Source organism: Helicoverpa armigera, chromosome 28, assembly GCF_030705265.1.
Source record: "Helicoverpa armigera isolate CAAS_96S chromosome 28, ASM3070526v1, whole genome shotgun sequence".
NCBI lineage: Eukaryota > Metazoa > Arthropoda > Insecta > Lepidoptera > Noctuidae > Helicoverpa > Helicoverpa armigera.
Window position 1 is genome coordinate 4,472,910 of NC_087147.1, and position 27,554 is coordinate 4,500,463.

The 27,554-nt window shown below is 34.7% G+C and overlaps 1 protein-coding gene across 1 annotated transcript; it reads left to right on the plus strand.

Moving 5' to 3' along the window:
• Positions 1–25,823, plus strand: LOC110381488 (uncharacterized). The gene is made up of 6 exons (XM_021341835.3): positions 1–329; positions 18,773–18,882; positions 19,627–19,758; positions 20,730–20,846; positions 21,276–21,478; positions 21,839–25,823. Exons 1-6 carry the CDS (start codon positions 248–250, stop codon positions 22,080–22,082), a joined length of 888 nt encoding a protein of 295 aa, XP_021197510.2. The 5' UTR covers positions 1–247; the 3' UTR covers positions 22,083–25,823.
• The last annotated feature ends 1,731 nt before the right edge of the window (positions 25,824–27,554 follow it).

The window sequence follows — 27,554 nt, forward strand, 5'->3', positions numbered from 1 at the left end:
TGATTTTCCTTACCATGACGTCACAAATACAAGATGTCCGCCATTCGATCAAGTTGAGCTCAGTATAAAATTTTTAAATTAAGAAAGAGGAGCCACAGTAACTAAAGGACGGTAGATGTATCAAGTTTATGCCAAATTGTCCGGTGACTGATGATAAAGAGGAATTCGTTTACATTAATTAGTAGACAGATGATATAGGAACGCGTGTGTTTATTCAGTCAGTGATACCGTAGCTAAGGAGACTGCAATGGTTTATCGTCTAGTACAGAAGAATTTCCTGGCCGTGTTCGACGTTACCACAGCGATGATGGTCAAGTTTATATGTTTATGTGAGTACAATATTCTCATTATTATACAATAACAACGAAATAACAAAGACTTTTAGAGATAATACTTACTTTTCCATTGTTACTTTTCTGAAAAATATCTCGTGAAAGGGGAACAGGAAAATGTGATGAGCTAATGTTCTTAATTCAAAAGGGTCCCCCAAAGAGTTCGCGTGTTTGTGATTATTACTTTTTTTTTGTGTAGGTTTAGGTCGTAAGTAATGTAACATACATCCAAATTGTGTTTTAATTTCTGTCGTGTTCATTCCACGCTTTGAATAATTAATAAGCTCCATTAACGTCTACATACATTACACACTTTTCTTTGTTACACGGATAGCGTGTTTTTATAAATTAAATTAAGAGCTGTGTTATCGCGTGTAGAACACTTCAAGTTAATTAACGTGTCGAAGGAGTATTGGAACAATTAGCTTTTAAATTGCAAAGTATACGGCCTCCTTGGTTACGGGTTTTGATATAATATTTGATTAAAAATATTGAATGAAACCAAAAATAGTATGGCCTTAGTTATCGGGCGATCTGATAAATGTGTACAAGGTTAGAAAGGGCACTGGTTTAGCCCCATAGTGACCCTTGGCCCTTGACCGTAAAAGCTCAACATGTAAGGGCAAATTAAATGAAATCAATCTCCTTTATCATCGCATTTTTATTTTTGTTTTAGTAATTAATATATGAGTTAACTTAGTGTTAAGCTTTTATGATGCAATCTAGTTAAGGATGAGGATAGAGTACAATGCTTAAAGTTAAAGTCTACTATTATAGTTAATGTAAAAGTATCTCTGTCTGTATGTCTATCATGTCTTCACGCCAAAACAACTTAATCGTGGGTGAACCCATGGTGACCGTGATAACCAGACCTGGTTCAAACCGCAAGAATACCTACGTTATAAGTTGTATAGAAGCTTCCACCAGCGGTTTCACCCGGATCTCGAGGTTACTGCTTCCCACACCCGGATAAATAGTAGCCTATGTTATTCTGTTAGTTAGTTAGTTACAGCCTATTTATCGTCCCACTGCTGGGCACAGGCCTCCTCTCACACGGAGAAGGATTGAGCATTAATCACCACGCTTGCTCAATGCGGGTTGGTGATTTCAGACTATATAAGTCCAGGTTTCCTCAAGATGTTTTCCTTCACCTTTTTATCAGCCATTGATTGATATCATGTTATTCTGAAATTAGCTATATTTCTACCAAGTTTCATCTAAATCCATTCAGTAGTATTTGCGTGAAAGAGCATCGTTTCAATGTATCATTTAATTCTATTACCGTTTTATCTGCAAGTTGTATATTATTAAATAGATCCCGAGAGCCTTCCTACAACTTACATAATCTTTTAGTGGGCTCTTCCCAAAGGGGACGAGGAAGCTTGCCGGGATAACATTTTTAGTACGAAATTCCGTTATAAGCTCTTTCTAGAAGTATTACGTTTAATTCTGAAGCTCTCGTTACGGTAAAGGTTGGTTTAATTTAAAGAGTTTCATTTTATTTTGCCGTGTTTTTTTGAAGGGCTACAGATGATTAGGAAGATTAAAAGTTGAATTTTTAAATGCACCTTATGGAGCTCAAAAAGTCTAGACATGGCTTTTATATCGGTTTAGAAATGCAGCTAGACTTGCGTGGCAAATTGTTTTTTGAGGAAGTATCAATTCATAGATGTTTTGTTTTCCAAGATTTACACAGATTTGACATAAATTATTTGTCTTCATTTGACATTTAATGTGACTGACATTTCCTACGTTAATGTGTCAAATAGGTGTAGGTGTTGTAATTAACGAAGATATCACCTAATTATTTGAAAACCTAGATTCAAATAATTTCTACGTGATACGTGAAAGTACCTATTTTGTTATTTTTTATCCGATCTATTTCTTAGAAAGAGGCAACTCAAATAATTAACTATGTAGCTTATTAAACTCCACACTATATAAATATAAAAAGTCAACTTGATATAGGTATATATTTTAAAACATAAAAGTGCTTCTAAACGGACATCTATATACATTATTTGATAACCGTAATAACGCTTTATGACATGACATAACGCCAAAAATTATAAGCATAAAAAACAAATGCATGAAGCTAAAAAGGATTTTAATACAAACACTCATGTATTATACCGAGTTTCATTAAGCAAGATAGAAGCTGCGTCTATCATCACTATAATTATTATCAGTTTTCCAATCACAGCATACAAACAAAAAGGCTTAAAGACTCTTTAGAATTTAGGCCCAATCATGCACAAAACTATTGTTAAGCCAATACCCTAGTTAGCCATAAACCCACTACTTTTTCATTAAAAACAAATGAACAAAGACAACTCGATTCCAACATGGCCGCTGTTTGCAAGTTTGAAATTAAATCACGCTCCAGATGTCAGGGTGCATAAAGAAGTTGTTTCATACAGCCTTTGTGTTGATCTCGAGATGTTTGTCGGGTAACACGTGGATTGTAATTAAGTCGGATAACTGTTTGTTACTTTACGTTTGTGAGTTTTTAAAGAGAGGTTTTTGGTTAATTCCAAGAAAGGGCGTTTATGGCAAAATTTTATTTTATGAGTGTCAATCTACACTTCTATCTATACTAATCTACAATAAAGAGGCAATATCTTTTTTTTTGTACCCTAAAGGCTCCGAATCTGTTTAGCAGATTTCAATAATTCTTTCAGTTAGAAAGCTATACTACTTAAAGATGACATAGGCTGTAAGAACGCGGGTGAAACCGCGGGGAACAGCTATTATAAGTAAACATAATTATTTTATATATATAATTTTGTAAAAAGAAGTCTGAAAAAATGAGACATATTTTATCTGAATACTAGCACCTTACCGTTATGTAACCGTACGGAATTAATACATCTTTTCAATCCCTACTCTACCTCAATTTCTGAATAGAAGCACGCACCCAAAGCGCGTCAAATTCTTTCAGGCAGCTGTCATCTGTCATAGATGTGTTAACTGACAGCTCGTGTCAAATATGTTATGTTAATTCTGAACAGCGTGACACTGGCACGTATGTGCGGGTTTGATGAAATCATGATGAAACTCTGTAGCTAGGTGGTCTAATAAAAATGGGATGTGTTGGAGTTTTTTTAGGAATTGGTTTTTGAAACCTATATTTCCTTCCTAGCCTGGATTGTCTCATTGCTGTGAAAAGGCCTCCCTATATTCTCTCGATATTTTCAGTGTTCCCACCAGTTGCGGCTACCTGTGTAGGTTCTTAGATCCAAAGTTTTTTTTTCTAGTTGTAACCCGACTCCTCCACTATCCCGAGGGAAATACTTTCCAAATCCAGATAAACAATGTCCTTTTTGAAGCTCTAGACTGTCACCAAACTTCATTTCAATCGGTACAGTAGTTTGCAATGAAAGCGCAGATAGAGTTTCTTTCGCATTTATAATATTAAGTAAGGATTACACGAACTTTATATTGCACATTTTTGCAGAATATAAAACCGACAAAATACATAATACACTTAGCTCCTAGATTTTAAGAAAGCTTAAATACTACCGTCAGTTTGTCGCCGCTTTGTGTGACACGACAATTTGCAAGCGGCACACAGCTATGAATTTATAAGAGCTAGTCCACTTTAAATCTACCCATCTGCTTACGCTAGAGGAATAATTAAACATAACACTCTGTGTTCCTAGTAGAGAAAATACGTGATACGTGCCAGGAGAATTTTCCTAGATAACTAAATAAAAATGTCGATTCAGACCTTAGTCCTGCTGGACGACTTTCATGAAAAGATTGTAATTAAAAGATTAATCTGTGTATGTACATTGTCTAACAATTAAATAAGAGTGATAGAAAATTAAAAATACGAAAAAAACAAAAAATACATTGATATTCAATGAATAACCATATTCTCATTAGCACATTTTTTAGAACAATCTGTTCATTTCAAAACATCACTATACTCGTAAAACCACATCCAATTTAGTCTACTTGTACGTACTTAATATACTCGTAAAACCACATCCAATTACACATACTTGTAGTATGCTAGTCCAGCATCAGTTCCCATTAAAGTTTACACAATACTTGTTTACCCACACTTATGGGAGTATCCAACAATTTCCCACGAGCGTAGTCAAACCGTAGCACAACGAAACGCTACGAGCTACGCGGCTACGACGCTACGAAGTGGGGTGACTACGGATTACATTTTTGGTAACATAAACCCAGTTTTAAGGATTTTAAGGGTCATTGTCATCTTATCTTTTAGTCGAAGGTTACGTTCGTTATATAATTTTATATCTTTTTAATTTCTTAGATGGATTTACTTAAATATTACTATACAGCAGACTGATATTTTACTAATTAGGCGTAGGTTAGGTACAAGTTAAACTTAGTTAATTAGGCTTTATTTTCAGTAAATGTTTGAAAAAAAATATATAAATGTTACTAATAAGTTGTGTACCAGTCACGATTCTGAGAAATGGACGTAAAAAATTGACATAAGTACAATTACTGTCAAAACCACGAGTGGTACAGCTAATTACGAGTTTCATAGTTATTCTGACCTTTAGAAAGTTCTAGTAATTGGCAGTAGTAATAGTCGGTATTGTTTCAACACTGTTATTGTAGGTCACAGATCAGTAGTTAGAATGCGTGGGTTATGGCCACAGTTTAAATCTATTCTCTTGTAAACAGTTGTGAAGCTACTTACTAGCTCTTCGTAACAATGTCACTAAGGATGCGTCTACACGGTGCAGGTAGCTTGCGCATGTTGAGGCACATGCATTTAATAAATGTGCGGGTCCAGCGACTCGTGCATGTAGCAATGCAAAATACCCACCCGCGTGCTCTTGTCACTTGCTAACCTGCTCCAGCTACATGCACCGTGTAGAAGCACCCTAACACACGCATGTGCTCGATGCACGACACTCAGTACTGACAGCACCGAGAGAAGATCATAAAAGCTCCTCAATACACATGCGTGTGTCAGTGAGATTTTCACGAACGTAAGCACGTAGCTTCACAACTGTACATGTTTATTCTGTGCTATGGGATAGTTACTATCGCTTTTGTTTCCTAATATTTATTGGCTTTGAACCTCTTTGTGTAGGCGTTAGTGTTTTGTTACGTAACTTTATGGTGTTAGGCTCGTGTTAATAGTTTTGGAAATGTGAAACGGATTTTCGAACGGAACAAGCTTTAATTTTTGGATGAACAATACTTTAATATTACGTTAAAATTTTATGTTATTATAAATGAACATGGTTCGGCTTAATTTACTTTTACATTTATCATGTACTTCTTTGATTGTATAAATTGTATTGCCTTTTTTGTTTTCATAGAAATACTTGAAACATTTCAAGAAATCGGCTTTGATTTCAAAAGTATTTTTAGAACTACTAACCAATTTCAGCGAAATAAACTAAAAAAACACAAAAAATATTTTATCAAAATATGAACATAAAAAACTGACAAAAATTCTTGCAACTTTGATATTTAATCACGTTCTAGATAGCTCTCAACAACGTGACAGAGTGAAACTCCGCAATGAAAAATATATTTTTCATGACATGTTGGACTTACGCTGAACTTTTCAGGTTTAAAGCTAAAGTTCAAAGAGATAATGATGTTATTAGGCACTAGCTGCTTTTTCGCGATTGCACCCACGTCCGAGGGATATACAGCCTATATTAATCAAGGGTATTCTAGCTTCCCAACTGTAAAAGAGTTTTTAAATAGGTTCAGTAGTTTCGGAGTCTTCAAGGTACAAACAAACAAATAAAAACAGAGAAGTATATATCGCGTAGATAAAGAAAACTTAACAAACAAACAACAGTTAGTAAGTGAATCACGTTAACTGCGCCTACTAACTGTCATGGCGCTCAGAGCGAGTTCATTTGTAGTTATTGTTGAAAACTTTAGCAACACGTACATACATACCCCTACCTCAGGTTGCCCGGATAACTGGGTTATGGAGCTCAGATAGGCAGTCTCTCCATGTAAAACACTGGTACTCAACTGCATCCGGTTACACTGGAAGCCGACCCCAACATAGTTGGGAAAAGGCTAGGCAAATGATGATTTATGTAGGTAACTCCTAAGCCTTCAGATTTTTTTATAGCTATTTTCCGAGGCTTTATTTGCATTATTGAATTTCTGAATTAGAATTCATCTCGAACCGTTTGATCCCTAAATACAATCAAGTGATTGGAATGCGTACAAAGTCGCGTGGGTAGTCGGAAATTGGAATACCTCTTTAGGAAACGATATCTGTACGGAAAATACAATGTTTTGCTAAAATATATTAATTTTCCGTTTATTTTTGTAAAGTTTAACATAAATATTTAGTTACATACATTTTTGAAAATGACTGTAAAAAAATCTTACAACTAAAAAAAATGCTAAACCGCTAAAAAAAATATGTGATATCAAAACTTTACTTTGGCTTTTAAAATACCTAGTTAAAATTTAAGAAATAGAAGCACCTAAAATTAAAAATATACATCATATTTTACCCCCTCTATTCCTCCCTCTCAAAACCCACACACATACACAGTCATTTTCCTATTTTCCTACAAAAAATATGTGTCCACAATCTAAGTTCATATATTAGTTACATCAGCATGAGATCAATATATCCCCTTTGTTTGAGCCCGACCCTGAATCAGCTCTCTGATGGAGAAACTTATGTAAATTCTGATCAACTTACTGGATTTGTTAGCAGAACTATTTGTTCGGGGTGTGTGGAGTTCAGCTTTTTTGGCGTTATTTTTTGTGAGTTTTTGTTTGCCATGTTCAGATGTTTTTTTTTCGGTATTTTTGGATTGGAAGATGATCCAATTGGTAGGACTTTTAAGATATGACTTTATTGTTTCTGTTCTTGAATTTACTGCAACTGCGAGTGTACCTAGTTTACTGCTTGTTTGCCGGTAATATAAAACGAATAAATACATTATAAAACAATAGAAAATCAGAAGTGTCTCACTTATATCCGTCCTTTGCTTCCAAGGGTGTTATGTCTCTTTCGTTTCATAATTTTCAATTACCTAACTTTTTTTATCCTAATGTGATTATTACTGAACCATCTAACAAGTAGGTATATTACCCAATTCAATAACTGTGTATCAAAAGTCAATGAATTTAACACAATTTTCGCTTATCATCGGATCCTACCACTTAGTCACACATTAACTGTAACACGAAAAATAATGTCTAGTAATAACATAATAACACATCTACAGATAATTTCAATATAATGTTGAAAAAACAATCTTCTTGATGGATATTTTATGTTCGGCGCAAATGATGTTTTGATGAGAACATTTCATATTGGAGACACGGGTCATTTCTCTTGAAGGACATTGTATTATACACTTTTGGGGAATAAGGACAAAATACTTTGTTTTATGTCAGGTGAAAAGAGTCATTGTGTCATTCAAAGAGTCAGAAGTAATACGAGCCGCTTTTTGCACGTCAGAGTAGCTTTATATTGCTAGACTTCGCGCTACTTTAAGACTTCATCATCAGCCTTTTATCGTCCCACTGCTGAGCACAGGCCTCCTCTCACATGAAGAAAGCTTGCTCAATGCGGGTTGGTGATTTCAAACTTTATAGTCCAGGTTTCCTCGAGATGTTTTGCTTCACCTTTTTTAATCAGCCATTGGTTTCAAAAACCTTAAGATTTACGGTAGGAATAAAAAAATCTTTGAAAGTATCCAAAAATAACAGGACTATGTATAGGTAACTTTTCTTCTTTTTTTTTATTATATAAAAGAACTAGCTTTTGCCCGCAACTTCGTTCGCGTGGAATAGTGACTACCAGCAGATATTTGATTTGACCAATAGATGGCGCTATATGTCCGGAATAATTTTATTTATTTTTTATTTTTTGTAATAAAAACTATCCTATGTCCTTTCTCAAGTTTCAAACTATGTCTGTACCAAATTTCACACAAATCGGTTCAGTAGTTTAGGCGTGAAGAAAAGACAGACAGACAGACAGACAGACAGACAGAGTTACTTTCGCATTTATAATATTAGTTTGGATAAATGGAAAGTCGTTACGCTTAAAATTTAGCTTTAGCTTGCCAAAATCCATAAAATTTTATTCGTCCAGACCACTAGAGGTTTGATACTAACCTTACTGAAACGACGATCGTAAATCAATAGAGAAATTGTCATTACAATTGAGAAAAGTATGGATAAAGTTATGAAATAATCTTTTGGTTTCTGTCCTATAATGGAATCGACAGTTTTAGAGATTCTTTTGATTTATACTTTCATGGTAACTTATTATCCCACCCAAAACAAAAATGTGAAAGACTGCCAAGTTCGATAATATGGGAATGCTTCGCCTATAAAAGAAGTGAGATCTGAATAAGTACCAAGTTCCATACACATACCTCAGTTAAAAATAGTAATTTTTTAATGATGTTACTTGGCAAAATCTTTCAGATTTTTAAATATGCACTATGCTTCTTACAAAGAAATGAACTAGATTAACTAAATGGACTAGATTTACCAACTGACTGACATGACATGTTATTATATATTATGTTCGTGGATCAAAGTTACACATTCGTTATTTTCGAAAGTGACTCACACTTGGCCGTTTTCAGATTTTTACTTTGACTAAATACCAACCTTTGTAACGAATTTCAGATCGGTACGACCATTCGAAGATATATTATATAAATATAGATAAATTTAGTTCGTTTTAGTTCCTTAGGGGTATAAATTTACACTGGGTATTTTACACCTTCATTATTTTGAAACCGACTCACACTTGGCCATTTTCAGATTTTTTCCTTTACCTTGACATAAAGACCTACCTCCATGCCAAATTTCAAGTCAATACGACCATTGGAAGTGGTCTAGGTTTTTGATGAGTGAGTCAGTGAATCAGTGAATAAGTGAATCAGTCAGTGAGTGTATAGTAAAAATAGCGATTTTCTGACGTCAATATCTCAAGACCTACAATAGGTATATTAATGAAATTTTGTATTTTAGATAAATGAGGGGGTCTCAACAGATACTAGAAATTTGATATGCGTAAATAAAATAGATTTTGATTTACAGGGGGGTCGAATTTGGCCCGAAATGGTTCGTGTAATATAACCCACGGCCGGTGTGTCGCTTTTTTTGCTCGAACTTGGCGGACACACTGCCGTGTGTCTAGATAGCGATTTTCTGACGTCAATATCTCAAGACCTACAATAGGTATATTAATGAAATTTTGTATTTTAGATAAGTGAGGGGGTCTCAACAGATACTAGAAATTTGATATGCGTAAATAAAATAGATTTTGAGTTACAGGGGGGTAGAATTTGGCCCGAAATGGTTCGTGTAATATAACCCACGGCCGGTGTGTCGCCTTTTTTGCTCGAACTTGGCGGACACACTGCCGTGTGTCTAGATATTTTAAGTAAGTACCATGAAGTCAGTGTCAGATAAAAAATTGCTAGATTGATTATTTACTAGCTTCCGCGTACTTACAGTTTCAATCCACGTCTCAGAGGAACTATTTCCCGCAACCGGATAAAAAGTAGTCTGTTAGTTATTCAGGTATCTTCATCAAGCAATGGCTTATGAAGTACCTAATATTAATTCAAAGTTTCATCAAAATCCCTCTCTTAGTTTTTGCATAAAAGGGTAACAAATATATACATATACATTTCTTTTTACCTTTCACAATAATAATATAGGCTCTATGATATATACGATGACCCATCCATATACCAACCGCGTCAAGCACAACTTAACCTTGATCGACCCTCACGACAGCCACGAGTCTGCTTCCATTAATAAAAACTATACCTTTCCATAGATTAATGGTTTCCACTGACCTTTATTACAGGTACCTAAGAATAGATTTATTGAACCGTTAAGTGTGCCCGTGAAATTATTTATTTGCTGGGGACGGTGAGAGTACCTGCAGACTGCACACAGAACAGTCGGCCGACAGTTGGTCCGATGGTAGGAAAAAATATTTTTTGAAGAAAATAGCCAATTTAATCAAAGTTTTCAGTCGGTCTGATAGCGGCTAAATACCCGATCTTTGTAATATGCGTATTGTCTCGGGTTGAGGAGGTCAGATAAACAGTCGCGCCTTGTAAAAAACTGGTACTCAGCTACATCCGGCTAGCCTTGAAGGTGACCCCAACATAGTTGGAGAAAGGCTAGGCACATGATGATGTAATGTGCATACTTACTACCATTCATCTTCATACTGATATATGAGCTGGAACAAACTATCGGCCGACTAAAAGTTTTCAGTGTGCTAGCTCTACAAGATTCATTCTAGTTCAGCTACTCAGGTATTGTTTATAGTGAATTATAAAGCACTCTAGTGCCATTTTTAGCGTTAAGAGGAAGGCTGTAAACTTTTCCCTGTGACTTTTAGTGGGAACGTGGGATGGTAATTGATTTCGACTTTATGTTATAGGTAAAGCTATAACATAAATAGGTTATAGGTAAATATCAGGAATTACTAGTCTAATTTGACAAACTATTTCAATGTTAGATATCTTATTTATTGAAGAATGCTATGGGCTAATGCTTTGTCCGGGTGTGTGATTTACATGGGAAGCGGTCGAAACCTTCGGAAGCTAGTTAATTACTATATAGATAGATAGATAGACATTTTAGTAATGTTTGAGCCCTGAGTAGATACGTAAGTCACATTTTAGATCATAAATGTGCTCTTTAAACATTTTCAACTTTGACTACTTGAATTTGTTTTTTACGAGAGCATGTTCTCATAGCATACCTTTGACCAACAGTTCAGCTTTTTGTCCTCCAAGAAACGATATAAGGCGAAGCCGGTTCACCATTCAGCCTTTGCGTACATCATACGTCATTTTGCATTCTTACGTCAGGGACGATCAAAATTCCCTCGGCGATGACGAAAATATATCGGTAACATATTATTACTCCGTTACGTAAAATGTGGCCGCCATATTAAATATAGGCCTCAATTAAAATCCGTTGTAGGTATTTATGGGGACGATTCAAAAGTGTTATTTTTGTTGTTTTATTTCTAGAGGAGCTAGGTATCCGATATTTGTGGATAGTGACGTAGGTTATGTCGAATTTAGGTATTGGTTCTGCCTACGCTTTTCAGAATAGTCACCTGTGACTTTTTAAAGTTTCTGAACGTGTTACGTCACTAGAAACGTGCTTTGAAAAAGTTTGATACAATTCAAGATTGTTTTTCAATATTAATATCACAATTGGGCAATGATTTTGTAAATATTTCTTGGAATAGATCAGATTTTTTCTTAAAAACTCCAAAATTTTTGTAAGAGCTTCTAAATAGCACGTATGAACATACAATATTCCGAATTTCCTTTCACATAAATGTGACATTATAATTACCTACATAAGCTACACGCAAAAAGGTTGGTCGGTCACCTCGTTTAGGAAAGAATTACTTTTTATTTTTTGCGCGCCATATTGTTATAACCGGGCGTCTGTAATTTAGCGTTCGCGTATGTTTTTATTAAGGCTTTTTAGCAATATACGGTGTATATCTACAGCTTTTACGTAAGGCTTTCATAATATTATGTACCTACATGCATACCTTTTTTCATATTTGCGTGTTTATTTTTTCCAAACATCAAACCACCTTTAAAGTTCCTTTTAGTGTAAGATTAGAGAAAATCTCTTCCCTTTAGATACTAAAATTTTATAATAAAAAAAGTCGAATTATGAACTTCCTTTTTTAAGTTGGTTAATAAGAATAGGTGCAATAACTAATACACATAACGCTTCGCATACGAAATATGCCTACATTATCCAAAATTTTTATATTATTTTTTGAGGTCTCATATCTACTCGGGCAGCTTCAGAAGTGCCTATAATACATCAGAATTACAAACAAAATTATAAAATAACAAAAACAAATTAAAATAAACGAACTAAGCAAATTGCCACATTAAGTTTTAATATGTGTGTGTTCGAAGAAAACTTAAAACTGTTTAATTTTAGTTACCATGTGTTAATATTTCGAAACTTAACAGTATTTAAGTAGAAGTAATCTACATAAACGGTGTGCCCTTTTTACATAAACTTATTCTATGTAATTTTAAAGTTTTAGCTATAAAATGACAATGTACAACTTTACTTAGAGAATAAATGAATAAAATGGTAACCAAGTTTGAAACTGCTTCGGAATAATGACTATGATTAAAAGTTTTGAAAATTATTAAAAAAACAGATATGAAAAATTATTTTTGATATTATCTAGACAAGATAATGAAATTTTAAACACATTTTGCTCTGCTTTCTCTAAACAAATATTAAAATATCAAGTGTGTACGTGAAACTTTTAAATTACGATATAATTTCGGCACGAATTTTGATGAAACTTTGATAAGTTATAGGTTACTTTTAGCCATGTGCAGGAAATAGTTTCCCCGAGACGCAAGCGAAATAGTGGTACAAAATGCAGTTCAGTACATTTTCTCTAACAAGAAATTCTTTCTAAGCTTCGCTGTACCGTTAACTTCATAATAAGGTCAACGCTTTACTTAATTAGAATGATAAAAAGCTTAACTAAAATAATTAAAGTCATTTTCTCAGTCGTTATTAAGTTAAGAACAAAATAGCTTGAGGGAAAGTTCATCGACCTCGGTATGACAGCCGACAGCTACGTTCCGTTCCACGAGTCTTGTCACGGAACGAAAGATCTTTTCAGGGACTAGGCTGTAATCATAAGGCCGAATAATAAAAAGTAATGGTGAAAACCTCTCCATTTTTGTGTTATACAGCGATTTTAACACGAACCAACTGTTACTGTGATAAAGGCACGTTTTTCCACGATGTTTTTCGTGTAGTTGTAGGTAAAGATTTTAAGCTTTTAAAATTAGTTAGGGAGGAACTGAATTTTTACTTTACTATTTTTTTTACTTGCTATGCAATGATAATTATGTTTTTGTAGTTTACCAATAGTATTTTAAAACTAGATGCCTTAATTTCGTCTTCGTTTTAGGCTTCAGGATCCCTGAAGTAAAATCGTTCATCTTCGTCTTTATGTGTCAAGCTTTATTCGTAACGTACGTTAAAAACGTACATCTATATCTATACTAATATTATAAAGCTGAAGAGTTTGTTTGTTTGTTTGAAAGCGCTAATCTCAGGAACTACTGGTCCGATTAGAAAAATTCTTTCAGTGTTAGATAGCCCATTTATCGAGGAAGGCTAGGCTTTTTATTTTATTATTTATTAGTTCGTGCAGAGGTTCCTACGGGATGCGGGTGAAACCGCTGGCAGAAGTTAGTAAAATAATATAGAGATAAAATAAATATCTGGAAATTTCAGGCTGGCAAACTTGCCAAGTTTCAACCGAATAGTGACAACGGGGCGTAAAGTAATAAACTTGAATAAACCAGTAGGGTTGGTTAGCCTACTACAATTGTAGCTATAAGCCACCACAACTACCCACTTCAATTAACTGTTATATGGAATCTTTAATGAAACGACAGCCGGAATGTGGGATAACGAAATAATTTGCCTTTAATCGGATTTACATATTTTATTAAATGTAATCGCCTCCAACAGGTATCTGTGGAGATCTATGGGGGAGGCCTGTGTTCAGCAGTGGACGTCCTATGGCTGAGATGATGATGATGATTAAATGTAATATTTTTTGGGATGATGTTACAAGCCTTTCCTCTGTTTTAATTGAGGCTTTATTTATTCATAGGAACCTATGATAAAAGTGGTGTAGCTGCTAATATGTGTGGGTTATGTTTATCGTAATGTACAGCAGAAATGAATAGCTTATAGCTCTAAACTAAGTATATAAGTAATTTTAGATCCAATAATACGATATTAAATAAAAGATGATGATGCATAAAAAGTATTCTTTCTCGATAAAAGTGCTATCTAACCAAATATGTGCATTTCAGATACAAGTATATATTTAATGTCTTCGTATCTAACACTGCAAATAGGTCCTGAGATTACTACTAGTAAATAGGCCTTATATTTATAATATTGGTAGAGGAAGATTCCATCATGTTCCTTAATTTGGTTTATGAATTCTGTAGGTGAACTCTCCTCGCACGTGGCCGATACTAATCGTATTAGTTAGATAAAACAAACTTGCCTTTTAGTAGTTCTTTTGGATTGGATAGGAATAAGGAGTAAAGACTACCTCAATCAAGTACGTATCTAAGTTAGGTATACGTAGGGCTGCCATCTCGAATTTTGACAAACCCGGACAAACATTAAAAAAACCCGGACATTTGGCGTAAATCGCATTTTTCCCCGAACGAATACGATTTTTTTTAAACAAAATAATTCCTAATTTGTAATCCATTTACTATTAACGTATACTGAAATTCAATGAGGTGCTTCCCTACATGAAAGGTGTCCGGGTTTTCCCCGGACACTTCTTGAAACCCCGCCCGGACGGCCCCCAAACGAGGACAAATCCGGGGAAACCCGGACGGATGGCAGCCCTAGGTATACGTAAAATTGTGGTGAAGGTGAGTTAGATATGGGAGATTTGGTGGCAATAAGATTAGGTGTAGCTAAACGAGGGGATTTGCCTCTAAATATTTGTAGGTAGGTACTTAACTTTCAGTACTGCTGCAGTATTTCTGGTCCAGAAAAAGTAATTCTGGCAGTTAAAGATGTTTTAGCAGTCCTTAAAATTGAGTAATGTTTGTGTATTCGGCTGTTAGCCACTTCATAGTTTAACAATCACTATGTAACACATGATCTACAGGACAGTGACACATAAAGCACCATTGGATTACGATTTTCGAAATTGTACCGCATTTAGACTTCAGTTTAGGGTTCTACTTCTTACTTTTTTAAAGAAAGCTTTGCGAGTTATTTTGGTTCGAAGATGGCGCAAAAACTTAAAAATCAAAGTTGGCACGTATAAAACTCGTTTCTGAATCAGATCACGTTCTTGAACACATCTGTACACAAACTTGGGTCCAGATTTTTCTGCAATACTAATGAAATTCGCCACTGAACCGAGAAGAATTCTCTCGACGTGCGTGACATCGACTTTTTAGATAGGTATATAAAATCTTTACAAATATACCTAAAGTACTAACTGAAGTCTTTGCTTGAACCTGGTCGTAGAGAAAAAAAAACAACGGTAATCATCATCATCGTCCTGTGTCCCAATTTTTATTAAGTGTCAGCGTAGTAGCTTGAATTCTTCTTCTATACTTCTCTGTCTGACGTCATCTTACCATATCAGTTTTTATACAATCCATTCATCGTTTCTTGGTGTTTTTATTAACATAAATGTATTGATCCTTACTGATAGTTTAGAGGAGATGCATTAAGTATCACTTTAAGACTTGAACAAGAACAAATCGACTGAAGAATATCGACAACTAAAAATTCGTAGACGTGACTTGCAATAAGGGGAATAAATAAACATTATATACAGGAGGTATTAACTTTTTGGCTACAGTCGGTCAGCTGAAACCACAAATCACCACCAGTCTAGATGTACGAGTACCTATAAGTTAACTTTTTCCTATTACGACTGTTGTGGGATTGGCTCTCGACCTGCACAATAAAAACTATTTGGTAGTCCGTTCTGCGGTCTTGCACCGCTTGTTCTGATTGGAAAGCTATTTGTTCCCGTTTTTAATAGAGTTTTCTATTCAACATCAGTGTTTTTATTGGCCGACTGCAGGGCACAGGCCTCTTATCATATACAGCAGGAACGAGTGTCAATCATTACGCTTGTTCAAGGCGGATTTCAGACTTGGAAGTCCAGTTTTCCTCAAGATATTTTCCTTCAGCTGTCAGATATACTATGTACATATAATTTAGCAAAGTTACATAGGTACATACTTGCCTGACCTGGCGACCACGATTTTCCAATCGCTTCTCGATTGTAAACTGTGTTTTTGACTGACTGCAAAATTACATATTGTCAACAATTTCGAATACAGTATGTTTCCCCGAGAGACGTGAGGTAAATGTTTGCTCACCGTATGTAAATGTCAGTCAGGTTTTCAGTCCCGGGTGGCGAAACTGATCCTAAAATCTGGTGCACAAATTCATGGACTAACAGTGCTTGATCCGAAGCCCCAAGGACCTTTAGGTACTTATATTCGAAAACATGCTGCGCCGACCTCAAATAAAATCGGTATAAGGGCAGGAGGATGATGATGATGATTTGAGCTTTTCTAGGCCCTACTAAACACTTAAATCAGTTCAATAGTTTTGGCGTGAAAGTCACATAGTCGGACATCTTATTTATAAAACGTGGTGTTAAAAAGTACCAGCTAGGTTTAGATCATTAACTTTATTCAAGATGGTGATTCAAACCTGATAATATTTTAAGACCACGTTTTATAATAAGGTGGACAGGGTTTCTTTCACAGTCTTGTAAGTATAGAAGGCCTCATAAATTTTTATGAAATTATTTCAGTAAAAGTGTATCTAAGAATAGTATCTATACTATAGAAGTCTTGAAACCGTCTGAACTCTAATCCCGATTATGATGCGGTGTCTGTGAGTGCTTTTATCAGCTTAAAGGACTTTCAGACATCTCTATTTCATACGAGTTGTATCCCGTAGTTTTCTGAAGAAGTTTAGACGCCACTTTAAATAATTACCCATTTTTTTCCACTTTTCTCTGAATTCTATTATTTATTTATACTTAAAACATTTATCAATCAACCAAAGGGCTGGTTTGCATGTATCTATATGTTTGTAAATAGTATTAAAATATATTGTAGGTACGTAACAAAATGCCACATTTAGGCACGTACCAACTTCTGCATAGAAAGAAAGACAATGGAGTAGGAACAATACAAAAGGTGTTAAACCATAAAAATCTATCGATAAATCGATTATCGAACATTATATGAACGACCAAATTACTTTTAAACCAGTTCAATCAGCTTTTACGCGAAAAATAACTTAATCCTGTTAATAAAGAAGACTTTCTTCTCTATCATCGAGTAATTCCCCAATTGAATACAATACTTTGTAATAAGGATGATATGAACTAAACTTCATACATGTTCATACATGAACCTCGTAAACTGAATTGCTAAATGGCCCACCGCTTGTACAGCCGTGAATCTTGTTGTTCGTTCTACATATAAACTTTTCCACAATGGACTAACTAGCGTAGTGTTGAGGGACGGTGGAAGTATCGATAGTTTTGTTGAATATGCTGGTGTTATTTCAGTTTTTATTTATGGTGTTCTGATAAAAGTGTATCTCATTATGACTCGGGAGCAAAACCTATATATGTATTACTATAATTATTTTGTAGGTAAACTATAAAAAATGATTAGGTATATTTACAAAGCGTATCATTATATTTTCTTACAAATATGTTTTCATCTAAACTGATAAATAAAGGAAATCTAGACAGCCTTTGGCATACATTTTCAGAAACAACGACTCTACTTGAAAGTACAAAAATAACCTCAAAATTGCTATTTCTGAAGCGATGACGAAGCACTTTCGAGCGTTTAATTAATTCGCTCGTACACAAAGATGTTTTGTACTAAAACCAGACTGGTATCATTTATCATTACTTTGAATTCTCGTCTGAATATGAGGGCTTTTACGGAAAATATTAATCATACGACGAGCGTCTTGTTGAATCGCAAATCTAGGTCAGACGTGTGTATAAGACAGATTATGTGCGTTTCACTGTTGCCGACGTAATAAAAGAACCTTTATTTGTCTCAAGATGTGATGCGTAAACAGCTATTTTTCTAAGCTAGTTGAAGGGCAAAAAAAAGATCTTTGTTGTAAAAAGAATATCTTATGTAACCTACTGTGACATAAAAAATGTGTATCGCAATGGCTTTATTACATAGACACCAATAAATAGATGTGAAATTATCGATATTTATGTACGTTGTCGATAATGTTACGCCCATCACTAAACGAATTACGCTATTATATGCACTCGACAATCTTTCCTTGTAGGCACAGTCTTCTAACACGATATATTCTTCGAAATATTCTCCTTAAAATTAGTTAAAAATAATATTGAAAAAGTACAATCAGGCTTAGTGTAGATAGTTTTGTGAACAATAGTGATGTTCTTATATTAATCCGCATAGTTGGGAATGAACTTAACAAAAATTAGAACATGATTTGTTTGTGATCAATAAAACTTAAATTTCAACTTGAGATATATTTAAATTATTGTGTTAAACTAAATCTAAAATTCAACTTGTGATATAATTATTGTGTTTCTTTTCACGATTTATAAATCTGAGAAATTGAAATTAAATCGGTGTTACTAGGGAATATTTAATGAGCGATGTTTTATTTAACTGTGCTGAAGGACTTTTTAATGTAAACCGAATAAAAGTTAGGATTTCCAGTGAAAATAACTAGTACTGTTTGGTTGAACTGATTTAGCAATAGGCTATTTCCACAATAAGTCTATTCAAAAGTGTTATCACTAACAAAGTGCATAGTGTGCTCATCTATGCGGTGTGTTTTGGCAGTACTGGTGGTGTGCTCAGTCCAGAGCCTGCAGCTCGACAGTCAGGCCTCCACGAGAAGACCGAGGGTCACGAAGTACAGCAAGACGACTGTCGCTCCCGGAGGATCTACGGTAAGGATACTCCTCATTTGCCTTTCCTAGCGTTTGATTGGTTGTATTGTGACTTCATTAAAAACAGACCCCATTCGTGATCATTGCAATTAATGCAGCAGACTGCTAGAAGTACCGCAGTATTTTGTATGGATCTAAATAAGATGTAACTGGTTAGCTGGAGTTGGATTTTTCAGATACCTTTGAATATTTTTTGACGGTCTTTAAATTGGGACATTTCTTTCGCAATAGCAGCCCAAATAATGTTTTCACTTTGTGTTTGTCATCATCCTCATTGTTATTTCTATGTACCTATTCTAAAGTAGGTAATTGAGACATAATGCTTGTAAAATTATCCTCGACGATCTCCAGTCCTGTATGATCCAATTATTATTAACGGTGACTTGTATTGGACTACTCGGAACTGGTATGATTTGTCAGAGGTCAAAGACACCATTTTTGCGAGTATTTTACACACCTACTTGTAACTATATGGATAACATGTCTTGTTAATAAGAAAATCGCAATGTAGGACGATGCTATACTACTACGGTATAGGAAACTGTGTCCATCTAATACTTTAAAATAACAGCTGACTACGAGGCAAAAATGATTACAAATAATTTGAAATGTGACTTCCACATTTTCAAATTCTGTGACATTTATTTTCGATTTTATCTGCCATTTTAACGGAATCAAACTGACATCCCACTTCTAGTGTCAATTTACACTTTTGTACTAAAGTCAACGGTTGCTAACTTCCAGGAAGCGGTAACGGAACGAAGCTTGAACACCGCGACGTACAGGCTGCTGGGCAGAGACGGCGAGACCTGCATACTGCTGATGGTGGACGCACTGCTAGACATATCCTACGTCACTAAGCTTAATGAGAGAGCCGTGAGTATTTAAACTCGTGAATATAGAATTTTAAGTCTATCGACCAATGACATAAATCGGACCTTTACAGTGCAATCTGGATTTTGGCCTTATTGTCGTTGATTGTCTCTATGAAAACTTGGTAAGGTGGGTTTTACATGTCATGAGTAGGTAGTACCTAGGCATATTATCATCTGTTTAGTCTTTTCCTTCAATGTCACTTGCCACACGATTCCTAAGTGACGTTCTAGTATATTATAATTGCTCATGACGACTGTGAAAGATGTTCAAACTACAACCAGGCTTGATAGACTATCCTGATGGTGATGTCTGTTACAGTTCGATATCTGAGTAAGGTTTTGGATTATGATTGTGACTGCCAAAGTTGTGCAAACTACAGTCAGGCTTATGACGGACCATCCCAACCATGGCTGTTACATTGAGTCATCAGTTCCCCATATTACGTATAACATGAAAACACATTTCAGTATGTGAACTTTAGGTATATAAAGCATTAACGCCTACATAGTTATCTAGGCGGTTTAAGTAATTAACCTATGGCTTAAAGTTCAATAGAGCTTTTAATTAATTAAAATGAGCTGTTGCAAATATCGGGCTGTTTTTAATGGATTCGTGGTAATGTATGGATTTATTATCGGTTTTTGTTGGTCAATTTAAATTAGCGTTAATACACATTCGCTGGCATTTGAGGTAACTTTAATGTGTTTTAATTTTGATCGAAATTAATATGCGGTGGTATGTTTTTAACCGAATCTATCAGACAATATACATATATTTGACCTTTTGGTTACCACTCTGGTTACTTCTCGTTGGGCACTTTTACGATCCATTTTCCCTTTCTGCGATTCTCATTAACAACAATTTACGAACATAAAATTAAACCAATATTTTTTTGTATTTAAGATTTATTTAGTTTCTTCGTCCTAAATAACTTACGGGTTTAATTATGTGTTATGTTCGTTAACTTTCAGGATGCAAACACATTTGTCCCGAATAACGCCAACGTGGCTGGAGCGTGTAAAGAGAGCGATGCAGAAACATTAGTGCTGACCTTCAAGGATTTCGCTTTGGAGTTTTCGTTTTCGAAAGTGAGTGGTACATCTATCACCCTTGAAGTAGGACTATTTCTGAGACTTGCATTGGGCCAGACAGCGGTATTAAACACGTACTTTCAATTATACAGTTACACGTTGAGTTCGAAAGCATTTACTAAAATAAGATTCAGTTTTCTATATCACTGTTTAGAATAATAATTTATTAGCTGGCAGTTTAACTTAACGTATATTGAGTACTTTCTATGGGAAACCATCAAATTACCCCTCCCGCTGTGGGTTAGCAGCGTGAAGGAGTGTCAGACTCCTACTGACTAAAACCCATCATGTTCCTTCTTAATCCCTTTATGTACCAGGGCCACGGTGACTCTTTCGAACAATCCCGCAGCCCCGGCAGGCTTTGGCCCCGGTGGACTCCACTGGATTAATAAAACACCTCACTTACATCTAACTTCCACCTTCCAGACACCCGGAGGTGAACGCTGGTACGCCGACAGTCTCCGCCTGACATACAACTCGAGCGCTCGCATCTTGGAGCACGCAGCCAACCAGGGACGCAAGGTGACCCTCAGCACCGACTCCAGGGAACTGCTGTTTCCAACACCTGTCGGGAAGTCTTACTCATGTCCTGAGGAAACTGTTATTGAGCTGGCGGAGGAAGACGCTAAGTGAGTTTTTGAATAGATTCTTTTGAAGATACAAAAAGAAGGCATTTTGTCGTGCTTGTTAGTTTAATCTCAAGCACCTACGTCAAGTTGCTCTTTGAGGAACGACCTAAATCAAAGCGTGCATTCTTGCAACAGTTCCGAAGATCGTTCATAATTTTGCTAGCTTTGCCCTTGAAATTAACTTTTATTGCAATAGTTCTTAAGGAATGATCTGTTCTTTGATATGAAGCTGTTGCCCTTCTTTAAAGATCACCTTGCAGAAAAGTTGTCTGTTCGGAAATATAGTGGATTTCAATTAATTTATCTAACGCTTCACTCAATTTCTAAATAATCCTGATGTGGTAACTTAAACTTTTTCAGCCCCGCCACAATCCACCGAGCAAAACTGTACCTCCGCGAGATGCGACTGCAGGCCTTCATGTACAAGCGCGGCGGCGAGTTCGGGCCCGCCTGGGCTTGCTCGCGCGCCGCCCGCGCCCGCGCCGAGACCGCGCCCGTAGCCGTCGGTGCAGCTCTCGCGCTCGCCACAGCCGCCACTCTCGTCGCCTACGCAGCTTGGCGCTACCTCAAGGTCAAGAAGGTACAGTATGACACCATGGAGTAGACAACCAACTGTCATTTTACTTTTTTGAAAATAGAATTTTTATTGCAACATACCAGGTTTTTGTACTCAACAGACGTTTGCGTTCGAAGTAGTGTTGTTGCCATATCGATTATTTTTAGTTCGATAAATTTTATAATATTTTCGATTACTATTATGACATTTGAAGTAATGTACGTGATTTGAAGATAATAAATAAAAGAATACTTACTAAATTTCATCAAGTTTTAGATAAATTGACTCTAGATAGACAACTAAATTCACAGTGAAAGAAACAAATTGGTCTAATTATAATGTTTTTTTCTTTTTAAGGTAAACTTCTTTACACTTAAATGAAAGTGTATGTCTAATAAAAAAGTATTTTTCTGCCTATTCTTGAGTTTATCTTTTTTTATTGTTTTCAAATCGAAAAATGCCTTTTTCTAATCTTTATATTTTGACTGATCTTCCTCTTTGATTTCTTTGCATAAGTGTCTTTTTTCCAAAAAACTATTTATAAAAGGAGTTTTGAAGTAGATCGTTGATATAGTGAGATCTATAAAGATTGTCTTGTATGCCAAGTGGTAAAATTTCTTAGTGCGGTAGACCAAACTGTTGTTATGTGTAAGAACTAAGAATCAAGTGAGATTTATTAATGATATTGTGCATTGTTTACACTTCTGTAAATATTTTGTGAACCTTTCGTTCAAACGAACGAAAAATTATTATCTCTTGAAATAAAATTACAACAACGATATGAAATCCGTAACAAACCGACATTGTTATGCTTTGATTTATAAAAATATGTACACAAGTGTATGTAAGTAAATTATTGTATGATACATTTTTATAATAATTCTATCTATTAATATACATTAATTGAATACAATATTATTTTACCACGAGTGCTGAAAAAAATATGGAAAAGGTGTCAAATCAAAATGTGCGAAAGATAAAAGATTTTTTAATATTCGTCTGTTAAGATCATAAATATGCACAATACGTAGAATTATTATAAAAACGAGCAAAAAATGACAAATTGAATCACTTTATCGAGTAAAAGTGATGTGCGCTATCGATAAGATTGCTCGATAAGTCGATATTAGCATAGTTACAGTAAAAACTATTAATCAAATAACTGTTTTATATTTATATGTATATTCAAGAAATCTCAAATAATCAGAAAATATTAAGTGATTGTTCAAAATGTTGTTGATGGTTGATATGATGTAAAAATGTATTTAATCCCCATGTAACCCCAAATAACCTAAATAGGATAGTTTTATGAATTGTAACTTGGTTTAAACGAGAAAATTGGCTTACATAATAATTTGAAATATTGTTAGAAATAGTTTAGAATAATTTAGATGTGGGCTTAGCCAGGAGTAAGTATTGCTAGTGTAGTACAGTAAAGTTTTAGCTTTCGGATGCAAATGATTTAAAAAATCTCATGATATGATATTTATCCCTAAAAGTTTAGGAAAAACATAAAATAAGTTGCACAAAAATATGAGTGATTTATTGTATCTTAAAGCTTGCACAAAAAACTTGATTTGGTAATTAAGCACAAATTATCTGTCTAGAGAGAACAATACAATACCAGCTGAGTTCTTATTTTGAAATGGTCTGGATTGTCAGTGGAAAAGCCTATACGGCTAAAACCTGTTGAGGTAAATGAATTGGGAAAATAAAACCAGTTGGCAATTAAAGTCTAGTAAGAGAAACAGTTGGCGTTAGATTACAGCCAAAGGTAGTCAAGCTGTGGACAAGGCTAGATCAAATCGGTTGATGAAGTCAATGTCCAACAGTGGACCAATATTATATAGGAGACAAGGAAAAGGCCTGACAACTCACCCTGGCTAAACCCACACAAATAATACATTAAGTTAACAAACTCGAATTATTTAAACATGTAATCATAGTTAATCGATCATTACTCATTAAATACATATCAAAGGATAATAAAATATACTTTTTAATTAAAAAATATCATTGTAATTATAATGAGGATATATTAATTTGTGATTGTTTGCGGTGTAGTGTTAAACTACATTCGTTATTACGTGTACAAGCAATAAGTACGTTTTTATTGAATGCCGTCGGTACGACAATGTGGCTGAATAGGTGTTGTATTTGTGCGCAAAACTTGGTCCCACTAGTGTCTTTATAGTTTTAAGTGATTAAATTAAGTACACATTGTATAGATACAAATTATATTACTTTTTAGCTGGTAATGTATCTTTTGTGTATATTTTTACTGCTGGAAACTGGTTAGCGTATCTTATATTTCCGTTTTTAAGACAGAGAGATCATAAATATCCGCGTTTAGATTATATATTTCTTTTATCTCAGTGTATCCTTTGTCGATCTACCTCTATAATCTTCCATACAATACTTCTATTTTTTTCGAAATATTTTGTTTTTCTACAGCTTGCATAGAATAGGAATATATTTTTAAACTATACCTCTTTTAGTATTTAAGTTGTTTATATAGGAAGACATAATTTAGTGTAATGATGATGATATTTTTTAATTGTATTATAATCTGTGGCACTAGTACCAAGTTTTGCTAGTTAAGATTTGCTGTGTGTTACGCTTCATGTCTAAGTCGAAATGACTTAATATTATTTATCATACTAATACTCATCAATTACTACACATATCGTTTATTAATAATATCTAAGTTAATGTGGACATGCGTTTGTGATCATTGTTGTATCATAATCATAAGTTATAATTTGTACGGAGTTAGGGCTAGGCTAAGTTAGATCTATAGTCCCTCGTAATCGCTTAGCTGTACATAGCTTAGGTTTGACAACAAGCTCCTTGCTTTGTTTTTCGTATATTTAAATTTTTCGATATATTTATTACACTACAATAGCTTTTCTCATTCTATTGTACTGTACATATTTCTTGACTAAGTAAGCCACTTTTCGAATTTTACGATTTGGATAGCACTGTTTCATCTTCAAAGATTTTACTCTTAAATAGAGCTCGACTTCGGATCGTGTTTGGGCTCAAAGAGATTGAACGAAGTTTATAAAAGTGGGTTCCTAAGTTTTTATGCACAGCAATCCGTTCTGCCAATGAACAAAGTAGATGAATTTTATTTTCGCACAAAAACAATTGAATCACAAAACACAGAGAAAATTAATAATATTGAAGAGAATGTCGGATAAAGCCAACATTAGTCGGGCTCTTAATATCTAATAATAATTAATTAAATTCATTTTAAGGATTCTGATGTTTCTGAAAACTTTTTTCTACTAGATGAGAAAAATAAATAAAATATAATTCTATTTTCCTAATATTTTGTATTGTACTCCTGTAGATTTTTTTCCTCAATAGTTTGGTAGCATTACGTACATATCGGTGCATTTGTATTAAATGATATTGTACTAAAATATTAAAAGCCATACGATTTGTCTTCCAGTAACTGATCTATATATCAATAGCGAGTATTGTAGCTTATTATATACATAATTATGAATATAACGCAAAGGTGGTGATGTTATGAGTTTACATTCCCTGTCTATCTCTTCTATCAAGGTTTAAAACCTTTAAGAATGATACTTCATACATATTAAAACCGAAAATTTTCATATAAGTACTAATGAAATATGAAACACCAAAAATTATTATAATAATATTTGGTAAAACCATAATAATCACCACTGATTAATTTTAAGTGACATATCTCAAAATTATTGTAATTTAGTGCGTTCATTTATTGAATTGTCTTTATGAATAAATGACGACAAAATATGGTGTTTTCATTATTTATTTATAAACTCCTTAGACTAATACTAAATATCGCTATATGAGTGTTTATCGATAAGTTAATTACAAGCAATTTCCCATCTCTACAATAAGAAACTGTAAACCACGCCATCTAGCGAGTGAAGCGCGTACAATTTGCAATGTTATAGGTTTGTTACAATACCTGTAGATGGCGCTCTATGCTTCTCTCTAGTGTCGATCAATATTGGTACTCAACTCAGACATAAAGTTGTGTTCGATCATCGCGCTCATATTTGAAAGACTAGGTGGAATTCTGTTTTTTACCACGCCCATATTTGGCCAGTATGGCTGTATTCTCGGATGTATTTATCTGCATTATTTACTCCTATGCCTATTTTGTCTTATACCTAACTGTGTAGACATCTAATGACCCCTCTCAGGTAACTGATAGTCTCTGATAGCCAAGCAAGAGCTTATCTGACAGATTAACAACATTCATCATAAGATTGGGTGAACAAAAAAATCTAATGAAACACAATAAGCCCTTCGTATCTTTTTACAATTATCAATTTGTCACATCACCTGTAGCGTAGGGTAGCAAATCACTAGGGTTGATCCCTCGATGATTATCGATAATTACACGCGCACTTAGACATATGCTGTAACAACCCTAGGGTTAGGGATGTGCATAATCGTAAATTAGCCATGAAAACGCTGTATTTTGTTTGATAATAAGATGTTTGTTTTGTTGTTTAGTAAAAAAGTTATTTTAAATTGTTTTTTTGCAGTTTTGTTTAGGTTACACAGCATTGGTTGATCAGCAGTATATAGCCATATATACCTACATATAAAAAAGCTGACTTTATTTGTTTGAATGCGCTAATCTCAGTTACAACTAGGTGATTTCAAAGATTAGTTGTTATAGACAGGAGACTGACAGCGGAGTCTTAGTAATAGGGCCCCGTTTTACCCCTTGTGCACGAAACCTTAAGATAGCTGTTATAAAATTCTTAAAACAAATAAACAGACTACATGTTCATGTAACCGGAAAACTGGGTAGAGGAGGTCAGACACGCAGTCGCTCCTCGTAGAACGCTGAGACTCAGCCGCATCCGGTTAGACTGGAAGCCGAACCCAACATAGTTGGGAAGAGGCTAGGCAGATGATGATGATGTAGTTACACGTCTACATTTACATGCCCGTCGCAGAAAGACAATGGTTAAATAATAACTGTGTAACACATATGGTACAACAGACATATGAACCTGTTAACCCTCCCTATATCCCAAACAAAGACATCAAAAATTTGACAAACAACTAATTTAGACTAATAATAATTTATGGCAACACCGCTGTCCCCCGAGAGTCAATTAAATTCATTAGCGAGCACAGATTATATTGCAGGGGTCGGGTAACACTGTTGCTATATCAAATAATTGTCTGCAAGTAATTGCGTGTCGCTGTCGACAAATTGGGATGATTTTGTCTACCCCTTTTTGAATATCAAGACTTTGTTTTCAATCAGATGATAAGCAAAGGTTGAGCATATTATTCGCCAATTCTGGCTGGCTAGGGTTCGATTTTTTCAGCGACATACGATTGATATCCAACTGAGATCCAATCACTACTCAATTACGATTGAACCATATGTGGCATTCCGCATTTTTTTAAATAAACGTCTTTATCCTTTTCTTTGATTACTGATTAATAATGAATCTTATTGTCTGCAAATGATTTCCGATTGCAATGCGATGG